Here is a 15738-nt window from a genome sequence, read left to right on the forward strand (position 1 = left end):
AAGTGAAGCAAAAAAGTGCAGGGGGAAGGTTATGGCAATGGAGCAGAATCTGACAAACAGAGGAAGGCCACAGAAAGGTACGCGAAATATAAGCCCTCAGAGCAACCTGAGTGTGTGGGCCTGGCCAAAGGTGGGACTAGAGCCCTGGGAGCAACCACAGAAGCAGAGGCATTGTAATTTGTCGCGCTGATGCGGCGTGATGTCCAAGCAGAATTCAGTTGAGATTGGACACAGACACGATTGGGGGCTTGATACTGGTCAGAGCAGGCAACCTGCAGGGCGCACTGGGAGGTTGACTACCCCTATCTTAACTGGTTGGGCCAAGCCAATATTGAAGACAGCTACAGGTGCTTATGCATATCAGGCTCTTCTCATTGCGAAATGACACCTCGAATATTAAATGATGACAGCTCTGGCATAGTCAGGACCCGAGATTTTATTCTTCTATCAAAGGCAACCCACCGCGCGGCGTGTTTTTTGGCCAATTATTACCACACACAATTACCTATCATCATCAACATCGACGCTGCTGGACTTGCCGTCGGCATTGCCACCCTATACTCAACATGTCGGGATTGTTACAACTTTTTTACCACTGTCAACGCGGCCGACAAAGAGGTTTCGGTTCACCTTCGTGAACTGGTCATCCAGTAGTCCATTCTGAAAGCCTGGGGCTTCCATTGGCGCATTCAGGATGGAGGCGACACTCAGCAACCTGGCCAGACCAGACAGAACCAAACCAAGCTTCACAACTACCTATTGAAGAACCGCTTCAAAGCCGAGGGCGTCTTCAACATCCTCTCTGCCCTTGCCGACACACTGTCAAACCAAGAGGAACTTGTCAGAGGATATGGAATCCAGTTTCGGTCAACGCAAGCAATTCAGGATGGATCCCAGTTGGCCAGCAATGTCCAGTTAGCCATTTAGAACACGACAATCGAGGACATCAAGCCTGTGATCACTGAATTCAAGCAACGTCTCTCGAAATTCAACAAGTTTAAGTGGGCTCTGAGAGATAACGATGACTTCAGAAAATTCATTTCCGACGTGAAATCCCACAGCGAATCCCTCTACCGCCTTTGCCCTGAAAACGCTTTTGAGTCGATGAATGTCTACTTTACCATGGATTGTTTGGCTGTCCAGGAGTCACCGGCAGTGCTGAAGTGGACTTCAAGAGTCGCAACTGAGCATGCAGAGATCGACAAGGGTTCTTCGGTGCGGCCGGACTACGAACTGCTGGCTTTAGCGGCTACATTGAAGGCATCTGTAGACGAAAACAGGGACAAGGTGCAGACAGATGACGGCAAGCTCACCACTATCGGTGAGGAGGAACGCAATATGAAGTATTTGGGGAAGGGTCTTGCTCTGTTTGAAGGTGAAGTTGTCTATGTGGAAATGCGAGACTATCGCGGACCGCCACTAGACCTCACACCGGAACAGAAACGGAAGATCAAGCGCCGTCGGATTCGAGCGCGACTGTTGGTTGAAGGCAAAGACGTCAGCAGCGACGAAGAAGACGATGGCGAGCCGATAAAGCCCATCAGACCGGCTGATCCCAGACTTCGGATTCTAACTCGAAACTTTTTCAACACATTTTGGGGCAACAATACAATGAAAAGTGTCTATGGGCTTAACATTGCTGGCATGATTGATCATACTGAAGGGGACCATGAAGGCGATTGCAGCATCCTCTATAGGCTCCCGAGCACGATAGGCATTCACAGTCGGCAGCAGCCAGCGGAGAATCTGAAGCTCCGTGCACTTGTTCGACTAAAATCCCTTCTTGGGACCAGGAAAATGGATGGCATCCGGTCAACACTGGGTTCGCGATTTGAGCTTGCCAGAAGTCTTGTGCGTGCCGTCTGCATGCTTCACTCAAGCGGGTGGCTACACAAGAACATACTTGCAGAGTCTGTCATGTTCTTTCCGAAACACGTGAGCACGCTCCAAGACGACCGCTATGAAATCAAAATTGAAATAGATGTTTCGAAGCCTATCCTGATGGGCTATATTTTTTCTCGGCCAGACGACATCAAGCATGAAACGCGCAAACCTTCCTCTCAAAAGGATGAACTTAGAAAGCCCCTAGTGGATTCCCGTAATACACTAAAACATCACACTACATACACCTGGCGGGATACCGATGACTCCTCAAGCAAGGATTCAGAGGAAAAGCATGGAAGGATATTCCCCCGGCCAGCTAGTATATATGGCCGCGATATACTGAACAAGACCAAAGAACCGGAACAAACAAAAGATCTAAACATTGCTGGCTTTACACTCGACTATTATCAGTACCCGGCAAAGCACGCAGATCCGCAGGCGACGGTACCGCCATGCATATGACGTGTACTCTCTTGGTATAATGCTTCTCAAAGTTGGGTTCTGGGAGGAGTTGAAGAACTATGAGGACTTCCGCCCTGGTTATAACAAGATTCCCGATTACGACAAAGAGGATCATTATGAACGACGCAGATGGATCTGTCGAGAGTACTTGAATCGTTTTAGGTGGGCATGTGGGGATTTTTATGCCGACGTTGTGCTCAGTTGTCTTCATGGTGGATAGTAGCGATGATGAAATAGCGAAGGAGAGCAAGCGGGAGCTTTGTGCGAGACTAGTTGCGGACTTGGAGAACCGTCAAGCCTAGGCAAACTCGCTGGTTTCCTGTACTTTTTGTCTATTAATAGCGTTCGGGTAAGAAGACGAGAGGTATTTGCCCAGCAACATGTTTCTTCACTTACTTCGTGTAAGAGGAGAGGTTACGGACTAGGTAGGTAGTGGGTCAGGCAGAGAGGTTGCTCTTAGGCCACTGGCCTGAGCCCATAGGTTGGCTGGTTGAGGGTATATTTGGCTTGCTTTCCTTTTCTTTGGCGTCTTGCTTGTACCTCATTTTCATCACATATTCTTCTGCGCAGGGTTTCCATCACTTCCAAAGGTATCCAACGGAACTGACCTTCAAAAAAGAACAATCATCATTCAAAGTCCATATCAATACCTAATGGTATATACCATACCTGCAGTATCTCCCTCCACCTCATCACCAAAAATTCCACTTGGATCAATATCTCATCTCATCACAATAACCTCTGTGAGGCTGTATCTTTAACCCAGAGTATATTCGAGACCTACTGGCGCCAACCTGTGGGGATATGGGGGATAGTACAGTGGTTATACCCCCCTCACCATTACCATCATTTTGTCATTCCTCACAACATCCAACCTATCCACTACCACATCACCCACCCGCAAACCTCAACCCTCTTCTCATAGTCCCAATGGGCAGAAGACATAATTATCACCCCATCTCACTACAACTCTCATCCCCTCCCAAGCCGTCGAAGCACCTCAGCCACCGCCACAGCCATCGCTGCCACCAAAAGGCAGTCTCGTCCAGAAACGAGCTCCCCACTGTGAGTTTCCCGCTCGATATACGCCGGTATGTCAACCCACCCCGCCCCAACCAACTGCTCCACCCTCATTTACTCTTCACCCTAGGGATGCGACGCATCAGCCTGCCTAGATTACCTCACCCGCCAGTCAACCCTCTCCCAAGGCACATCAATTCATCACCAAGACCAAGACAAAATTATGAAAAAGAATAAGTGGTATCATCAATTCATCATCAGCCGACATTTTATAAATACATGAGTGAGACATGCTATCTAAGCATCTGTCCCTTGTGTGTACACGTTATGTTTTTGTTCATTATCATTTCATCTTTTTTTTTTTTTGCCTGTCCCCATCCAACCATCATTTACTCGGCATCAAGAGGCGCACGAGGAGGAGTGTCGTTGACCTGGATACCACCACGTTTCTTCTCATGGCTGTCAGGCATGGGAAGGGCCCACCCGCCCTCACCCTCGGGAGTGGCGAGCCAGAGTCTGAGGAGATGTCTTCTGGGAGCGGGAGGGGCAAAGTCTATTGTCCAAAGTTAGCACGGAAACAAGTCAATGTTGGAGAGCCGAAAGAAGAAACTCACCCCTGTAAGCAGTGCGAGCATGGAGCAAGTGAGCATTACTCAAGAACTGAATGTCTCCAACCTCCAAAACCATGTGCAGAGCCTCCTGCTGGCAGGTATCCTCAAGCACCTTCAGAGCATGAAGTTGCTCCTCGCTGAGAGGAGGAATGATACCCTTGTCGGAGAATCTGGTCAAAGACTTGACATAGTAGGGATCCCACTTGCAGTAGAGACGGCCCTGGCCACCGTTCTCTATGTAAACAATAGGCTGGCGAACCCACTCCTCCTGGCCATCGCTGACCTCACCCTTGCGGTCAAAGTACCAGATCGGCTTGGTCAGAGTCTCGGCAACATCAGGGTGCTCCTTCTGGAGAATGTTCCAGACGTTATGAACCGAGACAATGTCACTCTCACCACCCTCCTGGGCGCGGTGTACGCACAAAAGACCGACGATATCACCATCATCAGCGTGGAAGAACTGGCGGGCGGCAGTGCGATAGATGCGGACGGTGTGGATCTGAGTCGGGTCATCACCGACATCCTTGACGTGGCCGAGGACGTGGCCGCGGCCGTTCTGAGAGACAAAGTATCCAAGATAGGTGCCGAGACCCATGTAGGCAACGGCGTTCTTCTCTGGGCCCCAAACATCGGCAGGGAAGCGCTTGAAGAGGATAAAGCCCTTGCCGTTGAGGAGATCTTCCCGGAGGTCAGTCAAGACCTTGCCGAGCTTGGGAAGGACAAAGTTCTCCTTGGAGATGCCGGTGAGTGGTGTGCCGCTGGCGATGAAAGCGTCGGCGGTGGCGGACAACTCGGCAACCTCCTCATCTGTGAAGGGGTGCACCCACTTCTCAGGGTTGTTGATGAATTCATCACGCTTCCATACTGTGCGGCCGGTGATCTCCTTGGGAAACTCAGAGTAGGGCTTCAGGACGTCGTAGAGAGGGGGGTGCTGGCCAGATGTGCGGATGCCGTCAGGGAAGATGTGGCGGGGGGCATCGAGGTTGCTCTTGGTGACTTGAGGAAGTTGAGCCGCAGGCTCTTCTACTAGGATTCCGGGAGCCATTGTGTATGGTATATCTGTGGTGGTGGGTAAGGTAGGGGGCGGTATGGAAGTGCTGGGTGATGACTGCCAAATGGAGAGCTTGATCTGATAATGGAATATTTGGATCTGATCGAGAGCTCACATGTCTGGCTTATAAGTACATGGCGTCCTCGATAGAAGGGGGGCATCTTGTCGATTGCGTGATCATCCCGGGACTGGGCCCAGAGACTATCATCTGCAATGGGGCCGAGGTCTCATTGGAAGAGGCCATGATGCACCCACGTTTCGGCAGCCCGCTCCCGAGTGACATCGGTGCTGGGCGTTGGGATTTCGTTCAGGAAAGAGCATTGGGATGATTGCGATATCGATTTGAGGGATGGCGTGCTCGGCTTGCGATGACGTGAAGGCTTAAGCGCTATACTGCCCCGCAATGCTAATGGCGCTATTCTCCCCTCGACACACCTCGATCAAAGAGGCGACGTGGTAAGCTAGCTCCCTTTTTGGAGCTCACACCGTATCATTCGGCTTTCGGGATCTGAGATGGTGTTCTTTGTTGGATGCTGAAGTGAAGGTCTCAAAGGAGTTGGTGGGGTAGGGGAGGTGTAAGTCGTGGGGGTTAGGGTTCAGAGCAGGTGTGTTACCTTGTCTTGCCGGCACAACATCGAGCCACATTAAGTTGACAATAGATGGTTGTCACCGGTTGGAGCTTCGTGCAGATATGCCGAGGTGGGGTGGACAAAGCTTGGGAGCGTTTTGCGGTTTGAGCATTGTGGTACTTTGTTTGAATCGGGGCAGGAAACACAGGATTAGGTAAAGGCAAAGGTTCAGTTTGAGGTTGAGGTCCGCATGGGTAAAGGCACTTACGTGTTGTGAAACTGGGCGTCTCATCCATGACAGATTGATCAGCAAAATGGCTCACCAGGCTACCCCTATTTCCATTCAAACACGCCCGACTCTGACGGCAACGGTCGACCTGATAAACCGATCTTTACTATTTGTAAATATTACTAATTATCCCCCCCCAAGCATCATTGTGTATATCCAGTTACGTTCTTTCCTCGCATTCACCCACCCCAATATCTATCAATCAAACAGCCCCTTCAAATCAGGCACCAACCTCCTTAGCGGATGGGCCTCTGTATTAAAAACCCACTCATCCAGACTAATCAAATCCGGCTCACTGAACATCAAATAAAAGTACTTCAACGTCTCGCCCAGCCAAAAGCTCTCCATCGAGTCCGTCTTCTCCGGATACCGTTTGCTCTCATCCTCGTTCTCAGGGTCATAACGAGTAATATCCGACAGTGCCGCGTTGGCGAGCTCAGTCTTGGTATTCTTCTCGATAGCTTCAAACATCTTCCATGCTTTTTCAGGCAAGTCCTTTCGGCCGGTTGTGCGGTAGAGAATAAATACCGACTCGATCGCTTCAGGTCGGAGAATGTATCGAGTATCCGGAAGCGACGTGAACCCCTTGGAGATGTGCTTTTCGGCGATGAGGGAGTTGAGCTCTTCAGGGGAGATGTCATCGGGTGCTTCAAGCTGCCTTTTGATCGCATCTTTCCACTTGGTCTCGGAAAACGTACACTCTGGCTTCTCGGGCGAGATTGTTAAAGGACAGGGAAGCATGGTGAATGTCTCTGGCATGATCCCCACGGGCATGTGTGAATAGGTCCAGATGCAGCCATCCATCAGTTTCTCTCCGACAGACACATGGGTTTGATTCTCCACAAGCTTGCCACCGAGGGCGAGCATACCACCTGCGAAGCAAACGAGATGCTGGCCTTCTGGTTTGAGAGAGTAGACAGTGTCATCGCCGCTTCGGGAGACAGAGACAAGGCCAGAGACAAGGACGTTGGCGTTGTCTGGAAGCATAGGCCGGAAGACATTTCGTTTGATGACTGCCTCCATGGCCTTTTCATACATTTCGCGATATTGTGGTAGTAGACCCCCGACGAGAGCATGAGCCTTTGGGAGATATTCGTACCAAGAGTCAGCCATGGCCCCGATGGTGAAGTCATTATGTAGGTTGAATTCTGTGGTGCGGGCGTTGACAATGACAGGCCACATTCCTGGGAAACGCGTGGTGTCTTGTTGCTTATGCAGGAGCTCGGTGATGCGATGCGCAGCGTCGAACCATTTTGGGTCTTTGGTGAGGAGAGAAAGCCTGGTGAACTCCAGAGCAAATGTGCCAATCTCGGCAAGAAGGACGGATTCGTCGGCTTCCTGGGGTTTGTTTTTGGATGCATCCACAGCATCCCATCTTGTCATCGGCATGCGGTTGGGAGTATCGAAGGCGACATAGAGCATTTCTCCAACCTCTGTTGCTTTACGTAGGAGCCGTCTATCGCCACTTAGGTCGTAGGCTGCCAGAAAGCCACCTAGATATCGTATGTTGGTCTCAAATACGTTCACTTTGTCTCCCGGGGCTTTGGAAAAGTCGATCCTGGACGCAGCTTCCACTGCCTCCTTGAACTCATCTTTCAGGTCCATGATCCAGAGGGTGTCGAGACTGTCGACCAAGGTTGCTCCCCAGCCGCCAAAGACATCGCGCTTCCCACCGCTGATGGGCATGATCTCGTCACTCATCCAGGCGTGCTTGCGGTACGAGCTCCAACAACGCTGAAAGACCTTCTTGACGGCATCTCGGCGTTCGAGTCGAACTTGACGCTCTGCTGCGGGTTCAGTCTCGATAAACTTTTGAACCTTTGGAAGCCACTGTGGGGAGCCCTTTGGAAACTGGCGCATGTCCTGGACAGGGTAATTGGGCTTCAACTTGCTCCATTCGATCCGGTCTGCTGTGTCTTCCTCGTCGTTTTGGTCCTTGTCATTGACGTTGTCATCGGTGTTATCGTCGAAATAGTCATTCGGGGGGACATAATTAGGATCCCCACTACTGCCGGGCAGGAAATTGTCACCACTGCCATCGCCGTGATAGCTCTGGAAAGGGTCAATGACGTAGGAGTATTGGTATGATCTCTTGCGGATGGCGAGGAAGACGAATAGAAAGATGCCTGCAATCAAGAAGACATAGCTTCTATTCCTCGAAAAGAGCAGCATTGTGGCAGCTGTAGAGATCAACGGGCAGGATGGATACCACCCTGAATTTGGGATGGGCACCCCGTCCAGGTCGTTCCCGGCGAATCCAGGGACGACATGAATTAAGACTTTGGCGGGTGGTGGGGGCATTGGCGAACTGCCGGCTTGGCAGTGTAAGATACTGTAAATACGATGCGGGCCACGTGGCAGCGCTGAGTGACAGTGGCCAACATACTGTTGTGGACACGCTGTGGCAGGGCTGTCGTGCAGGGATCTTTGTAATACCGTGTATTCGTAATAAGCTGGTGGGCGACTCGCCCACCACGTCGCTCTCCCGTCACCCACTGCCCTGCATCATCGATGAAACATCAACAACCACTCATCATGGCGTGAGTCACCGCCGACCAATGTCATCAGACAGCACGTTATAAAGGCAGCGGCTCATCCCTTGCAGTCACTTTGCGGTCATCGACGTTTTCTCCCTGCAGCTGCAACGGAAGGCCAAGTGGGGATGGAATGAGCTTCATTACTTTGACGCGTCAACAATGGCATCATTTTAACAACACCACCATACCTTACGTCTGGCATCTCAAGCATTCACCACACCGTACCTGATCAAGCCCATCAAACCACCCAACACAATGGCGGACGGAGCATTCAACTTGAAGTACCGACCACCAACATAGCTGGTAGCTGTGATGACAACCCACCAGGGATCATCACCCAAACTGCGACCAGCCTGGAATCCTTGGTCAATATACCCCACCATGAAGATTCGATACACGGCCGTATAGATCAAGCCCACGGCGCCAGCGTTGATGCCTCTCAGCACAGATTTGACCCATCTCCTGTTCCTTGCCGCGCTCCAGAGTCCCATGGTGCCATGGACCAAGATCAAGCCTGGGCTGAAGATGGCAACCCAGGCAATCAAGGCGCCCGCAACAGAGCTGTGTCCGGCGTTGATGGCCGTCAAACTCCCGAGGAAGACAGCAATGTTGAAGTTGGGGCCCGGGAAGGCTTGGATGAGGGCGAGACCGATCAAAAAGTCGCGAGCGCTGACCCACCCTTCGGCAACAACGTACTCTCGCAGCAAAGGGATGACGACGGGTCCACCGCCAAAGATGATTGTGCCCGCAAGGTACATGTTGGAGAAGAGGCGGTAGAGGATGGGAGGGCCGGGGTCGGGAAGAACACTGCGTAGTACCATGGCCACGATGAAGCTGAGGAAGAAGGTCACGATAATCACTGTGCCAGTCTTCCATGACATGTTGAACCTCAGCTCCTGTGGCACAATGCGTGGTTCGTTCTCAGCAGTCGACCCCGACGGGCGCTCATTCTTATTGGCCTCATCTTCGCTGACTGGAAGTTCTGAGCTGGGCCCGGGTTGCGATGGCCCAAGTTCATGGGAGTTTCTTGTTGTTGTGGCACTGTTTTGAGGGCCAGCTTCGGGGTGCGTCGCCCTCTTTCGCTTCACCTTCCCCACCAGAGCTCCGAGTGGGCGATGGATCCAACGGTAGTCATTGACCAAGGTCGCAACACCTGACACAAGCATCAAGACGGGAAAGTACCACAGGGCGTTGTACAACATGCCAGCAGCAGCAGTGACAAAGACAATTATCCTCGTCAATGGATCAGTGATGGCCTTCTGGGACAGCTCCACCGCCGCCAGCGCAATCACGCCGACAGTAGCGGAGTTGAGGCCGGAGAGCAGCGCATACACGATTCGCGGCAGGTTCTCGTCAATGCTCGACACGCCGATGGAGAGGCCAAACATGCCGATGGCCCCCGGAAGACTCCAGAGCAGGAAGCTAAACAATGCCGCCATAAACCCGCCGTGGAGCAGGTTGATGCAGTAGAGCATTTTTGTGCTGGCGGGTCCTGACAGCGATTGCGAGATGCTGAAGATCTCCTGAAAGACCTGTTCATCGACCCATTTTGACTTTTGGACGAACTTTTCGTTGAACTGCGCGCCGGACAATGATAAGCAACTGGTCCTCGCTCCTGTTTTCTCTGCGGTTTTTTTTTTTCTTTATACTCACAATCTTGAAGTGAACCGGTGGACCACCAAACGCAGTAACCCCGAGATGCCAATTGACCCGGAGGACTTTCCACCCGCGGCGGGCCAGCGCCCGGAGACGGCGGGGCAGTTCCCCCCTATTTTCACCGGCTCCAGTGGAGCTCATTTTTGGCTTTGTCGTCTTGAACCCCCAGACGCTCCAAAACAGTTGCGCAATTCGCCTTCTGCGACGACAAACTTTGAGGTATCGGAGACAGCAGAACGGCTTGTCTCACTCCAAATGGTGTGCGATTTGCATGAAGGAGGGAAGGACCCAGGAACTCGGGACAGGCACACGGCAGAGAATTGGGTGAGCTGCAACCTCCCTGCAGCTGAGGCGATGGTGCAATCCTCGGCGTCCATTTGTGGCGTTGTGTGCTAGCCGACTTTGGTGGTTTTGTCACCAGCTCTTTGTCTTCACTAGGGTTAGGGTTGAAACAACGTGGAAGCCCCCTTTCACGATTCAGGGGTTATTTTATCTAGACGATGAGCTTCTTGACACCGAACCTTTTTATATAGAGTAAGACATCAAACTTCACCTTATCCAAACTCAATTTGCCAACCACCACAGTTGATTCTACCGCCTAGTCATCATACCACCAGTACCATGCGCAAGCAACGACGCCTGCCCCTTGGGAGACCTATGGAAGGTGAAGGAGCTGTCCGGTGCCTTTTTCACATCCGACATCACCGTGACTTCGGACTTTTCTGTGTTGTGGAAAATAGATACATTGCTGAGCAGAAAAACACGGTACCAGCGCCCGCGACAAGGCGCCATATGGTTCTTTCGTGACGAGTGTCTGTACACGTAGAGGAGTCAATTGATATATCACAAACGCATCAATAACACCCGCCGTACAGGGTTGGTGAGGTGCTGGGGGGCTATAAAAGTCACTGTCACCACCGGCTCAGCTAGGGCCATCCGCTTTGCAGGCCAGACCTCCCAAATTCAAGATGTATTTCCCTCAGACTGGGTTCATCTTCTCTTATTGTAGGTGTAGCAACCGAGGCAGGCTTTGTTATCTTGTCCTGCCTTTGCCCCGCCAAGTCGAGACCGAAGACAAGCTGGCCAACTACCTTGTCAATTAATGAGAGGACATCAACACCGTTCCTCCTCCTGTAGCTTGGCAGAAATGACCTGTGAAGGATACGAAAAGCTCTCAAAACAAACGTCCCAAGTGAGCAACAATTTCCGCCCGTTCATGACCTTTAACCCTATTTTATTTTACGAGGGAGTATAAAACGGCCCGACGCCCGCCGAACATTTGCATATATAACTTCCCCCATGATTATTCTTTCTTACCTTCATCCCATCTAAACCTTTACCTTCATTCCATCTGAGCTTTACCTTTACCTTATCTGAGCCCCCTTTCCCCCCCTCTTACTTAACTTTGAAAACCCCGCTCCCACAGGTCATGAGTCCTACCTGCTTTGCCTCCCCAGGAGGTCAGAAATAACGAGTCCGTATACAAATCAGACTCTTGGTCATCAAAATCGCCAGGTCTTTGGTGAATCACACACCACCTGCTGTTGAGGACCCCAACCTCATTCTGGGGTCCCTATCGATTTATCACCGTCAAGGTTCAACGGCTGGCGAGGCAGCATGACTTTGCTGTTCTTCTGATTCATTAGCCACGATGAGAAGACGGTACTGCAGACGTATCAGGATATCCTACAGGCGAAGAGGGACGTGACGAGAAGTCGTTCGCTGTGGCGTGTTCGATGTGGGTTGCTCCGTGGGTCAGGCAGAAATTGCTTCCAGGGCTCTGTCCTGGCCCACACCCACGGGCGTGAGGGTATATTGGTTTGGCCGATTGGTTTGCTCTGTCTAGATGCTCCCGGAATACATCATCAGTTCTTGTACGCTTCTTCCGTGTTGGTCGTACCACAGGTTATGATGCCCTTCTTGCGCGTCCTTGTTTGATCAAAGACAGTACGCCAGCTATTTTCATAGCGACCACGTCCGGCGGAAGGGCGGGTTTTCTTTCCATCGGCCCTCCCCGATCATGACCACATTCACAGACGAGCTACAACGAGCGAGATGACACGGTGGTGGCTTTCTCCAAGACGTACCATGGAGAACAACGCGACATCCCCAGACATGGATCCCAACTAGGAATAAAACCACACGGAAGCGATTCACGGTGTTCTTGCAGCAGACCAACGCGATGCCAGACAAGAAGGACTACCACGCCGAACAGGTAGCTTGCGAGTTGATATAGTCTTGGTCGCGGCCTTGGCCAACACCCCCGGTCACCGACCCTTATGATGAACTGTTCGTCAGTATCAACCTAGCATCGCATTTGGTCATGGAAATGCAGACCTCTTTCACCTTTCCGTCCCCCGTGAAAAGTGATAATATCGGGGACCCCGCTCAGTAGAACCAGTTCTTATTTTTGGATCGTAGGCCGAGACTAGAACATCGAGGAGTAGAAGCACGAATGGGGGAGAGCAGGGCGGTTACTTTTCCATAAGGTATCCAGGACGGCCGCTTGCTGCGAGGCATTTATACGGAGTGGATGTTGTCCAAGACTGTGGTAGGTTTCAAGGGGAAGGGGTTTGGCGGCTGATGGCAAGATTACCTGACATATCGGAAATAGAAAGGCACAGTTGGATGCGATATTGACTTTTCCCAGACCGTCAGCAAGGCTATCCCTATCTTCAACAGGCGTAACGCAAACATCTCGATCCTTCTAACCTACCTACCTCGTGCCCCAAGCCGTGATACTTTGCATGAGTTCTACCCGCGTCCGAGATAACCGCACGTGGAAATCAAAAAATCCCATCACTGCAGGCAATCAATTTTATCATTGTGGATGGTCCACGGATGAGGCCCGGCTGCCGTTACCCGGGCCGAGAGTTTGCCATTTGTAGCTTGATTTGTATTGGACAAGTGTGTGTGAGTGAGTGTGACGATCCATTTTCCCAATCTGCACCCCCAGGACCGCCGCATCATGGCCTGGAGGGCGGCTGTGATGGCCCCGTCTTGATGATTGTTAATAATGCAGCTAAGGCCGAAGATCTGATATCACATTATGAAAAAGAGCTGTGGGAGTTGGAGATCTTTGTCTGCTATTCGTGTCGCTTTTGGTGAGGTGAAATAAGAAAAGTATACATGGGTGCCATGGAAGCCATGAAGTGTTTCCACATTCCTTCCAGTCCAGTGAAGAGATAGGCTGACTTTTTTCTTGACCAATGCGAGCCCTCTTCCAAATCAGTGATTGATATCAGAACAATATGTAGAGTTAACGATGTTGATCTTTGCCCATGTAATATCAAGATACAGCAAAGCATGTCACGGTCAATCAACTACCTCCAAACCGGGAAAATGTCAATATAGATTGTGCCCAGCCTAGACAGGCGGGCCAATCATCCACGAAAACTCCAATGAATGAGGTGCGGGGTTGAATAGGCCGGAAATATGAGAGGAGTAAACGTTGTAGGCTGTTCAAAAGTAAATAAATTGATTGCATCGCGGCAACCCCCCTTTCGCGGCTACCATGGCCACCGGCAGTTGTGTTCAGATCACTGCCTCCAACTGACTTCCATAACAGTTCTCTCCATTATCATAGAACTGAAACGGACCGAGATCCACTCGTTGTTATTGCTGATCGATGAGATGCATCAAGGGATATGGGTGCTGCGGCGGTCCCAGTTTGTAGCCCTTGGCGGGCTGGCCCGATACAGGGGAGGGGAGGACGTGGTATTTGAGCCTTCAATAAAGACTGCCATGGTGCTTCCAGATTTCCCTGACATATTTTGCTTCCCTTTGACTGTCAGGTGTTGTTGACTTCTTCACGTGTGTGCCAAGCTTACCCCTGAACGTTTGAGACAAAAGGAGACAAAGACAAGATGCACTGGAGCTCCGCTGCAGCTCTTGCGCTGGTCGCTCCGGCGTCAGCCCTGCTTCGATTCGGCTGTTCTCAGTTGGTCGTTGAGCGAACCGATCCCCTCGTCAACCCCGGCGTGGCACCATCTCCGCATCTTCATCAGATTATCGGTGGTGTAAGACACTCCGACAACAGAGCAAGAATACATACTGACACGTAACCAGAATGCCTTCAATATTTCCATGGAAGCCGCTGCCGGTGATATCGCCAAGAAAGCGACTTGCACAACTTGCCAATTCTCCGAAGACTTTTCCAACTACTGGACAGCAGTGTTGTTCTTCAAGGCGAGAAATGGAAGCGTCCATCGAGTACCGCAGATTCCCAACGCTGGCTTCGAAGGTTCCAATGGTGGTATGACTGTGTATTATATGCAAGACGGCCTGGTTAACTACCAGCAAACTTCCAAGGTGACGGCGTTCAAGACTGGCTTCCGTATGCTCATCGGCGAGGCCATGTACCGCAACCGAGCCCAGGCATCCAAGTTCCGTCAAATCACCTACACCTGCCTCAAGACTTTTGGCACGCGCTATCCCGAGACAATGGATTTCCCCAAGGAGCCATGCAACTTCGGAATTATGTCCAACGTTCGTTTCCCAACCTGTTGGGACGGAAAGAATCTTGACTCTCCCGATCACATGGCGCACATGTCATATCCCGAGTCTGGAACCTTCGAAGGCGGTGGTCCTTGCCCAGCTTCGCACCCAGTGCGTGTGCCTCAGCTCATGTACGAGGTTATCTGGGACACAAGGCAGTTCAACAACAAGGACTTATGGCCCGAGGATGGGTCTCAGCCTTTCCTGTGGTCGATGGATGATTCGTAAGTTCTTCGGCCGGCCTGATGTGAATTGCACACAGCTGACATGTTGATAGGACTGGCTTCGGATCGCATGGTGACTACATGTTTGGCTGGTTGGACGACTCGCTACAGCGTGCCATGGACAGTCCCTGCTACGTCAACTGCCCGACTCTCAAGAGCCAGAGCATCTCGGCGATGAACCAGTGCTCGGTACCGACCGTGGTCGACGAGCCCATCAATGGCTGTAAGTGGAATCTCGTGAGCAGTTCCTGCGTTGCTTGATGGCAGCTGACAATTCTTTGACAGGGCTCAAAGCACTTCCCGGCGCTGCGGAGGAATCTTAGTCGATGTAGAGGATGCGGAGATAGAGGGGCTGCCGCAGCCTGGGTTCGGGCATTTTCCTGCAATATACGTCAGAAACAGAGTCAGAGACACTTTTTTACCATAATGAAGACCGAGTGTCCCCTATGTTTCGGGTGATGGACATCCCTGGTCTCAAAAGTGATGCCATATTGAACACGTTATTCCTGGTACAACATGGTGTTCTTTTGTTCCGAGAAGTTCTCGAGTGGTTCAAGCCTTGAGCATGGTTCCACAAAAGCCAGAGTTACCGACAAGCTGGCAGTGCAGTGCACGAGAACACAACGTTGCTGCTGCAGAAAAACGTGTGATTCTGTCCAAACGACGGGCTGGTGATGTCCGTACCCGAGGTGGGGTGGAAGACGAGAATAGAACAGAAGGGGCAAGATGCCTCAACGCCAGATCGAATCGACACCCAATTGCAGCCCAGGTCTGTGATGATCATTGCTGCAGCCTGAAGTGCTGTTAGCGACTGCAAGTAACCATGGTCTCCGACCCGGCAATGACTGACTCTTTCGATCCGCTGGTATCCGGTGAGCCGGCCCTTTTGACTACTCAATTCTTGGTTGTGGCGTGTTGAAGGAGAGCAGCTTTCCATG

At 51.5% G+C, this 15738-nt stretch overlaps 5 protein-coding genes across 5 annotated transcripts; 2 read left to right on the plus strand and 3 right to left on the minus strand.

Moving 5' to 3' along the window:
* Window positions 1–366: 366 nt before the first annotated feature.
* QC763_204880 (uncharacterized protein) lies at window positions 367–3047 on the plus strand. Its single transcript, XM_062909530.1, is given in 4 exon segments — window positions 367–597; window positions 655–909; window positions 928–2088; window positions 2161–3047. 4 exon segments carry the CDS (start codon window positions 382–384, stop codon window positions 2344–2346), a joined length of 1818 nt encoding a protein of 605 aa, XP_062768327.1. The 5' UTR covers window positions 367–381; the 3' UTR covers window positions 2347–3047.
* A 555-nt stretch (window positions 3048–3602) lies between these two features.
* Window positions 3603–5818, minus strand: QC763_204890 (uncharacterized protein). The gene is made up of 3 exons (XM_062909531.1): window positions 5643–5818; window positions 3981–5536; window positions 3603–3919 (listed from the first exon to the last, which is right to left on the minus strand). Exons 2-3 carry the CDS (start codon window positions 5020–5022, stop codon window positions 3756–3758), a joined length of 1206 nt encoding a protein of 401 aa, XP_062768328.1. The 5' UTR covers window positions 5023–5536; window positions 5643–5818; the 3' UTR covers window positions 3603–3755.
* Window positions 5819–6084: 266 nt separating this feature from the next.
* On the minus strand, window positions 6085–8187 carry QC763_204900 (uncharacterized protein; the record flags this gene model as incomplete). The annotated part of the gene is made up of 1 exon (XM_062909532.1): window positions 6085–8187. One exon carries the CDS (start codon window positions 8185–8187, stop codon window positions 6085–6087), a length of 2103 nt encoding a protein of 700 aa, XP_062768329.1.
* A 439-nt stretch (window positions 8188–8626) lies between these two features.
* Window positions 8627–10437, minus strand: QC763_204910 (uncharacterized protein; the record flags this gene model as incomplete). The annotated part of the gene is made up of 2 exons (XM_062909533.1): window positions 10077–10437; window positions 8627–10000 (listed from the first exon to the last, which is right to left on the minus strand). The coding sequence occupies exons 1-2, from the start codon at window positions 10218–10220 to the stop codon at window positions 8627–8629; spliced, it is 1518 nt and encodes a 505-aa protein (XP_062768330.1). The 5' UTR covers window positions 10221–10437.
* Window positions 10438–13892: 3455 nt separating this feature from the next.
* QC763_0034820 (uncharacterized protein) lies at window positions 13893–15245 on the plus strand. The gene is made up of 3 exons (XM_062905556.1): window positions 13893–14782; window positions 14854–15023; window positions 15086–15245. Exons 1-3 carry the CDS (start codon window positions 14166–14168, stop codon window positions 15121–15123), a joined length of 825 nt encoding a protein of 274 aa, XP_062768331.1. The 5' UTR covers window positions 13893–14165; the 3' UTR covers window positions 15124–15245.
* The last annotated feature ends 493 nt before the right edge of the window (window positions 15246–15738 follow it).

This window comes from Podospora pseudopauciseta (assembly GCF_035222475.1).
Source record: "Podospora pseudopauciseta strain CBS 411.78 chromosome 2 map unlocalized CBS411.78m_2, whole genome shotgun sequence".
NCBI classification, from domain to species: Eukaryota; Fungi; Ascomycota; class Sordariomycetes; order Sordariales; family Podosporaceae; genus Podospora; species Podospora pseudopauciseta.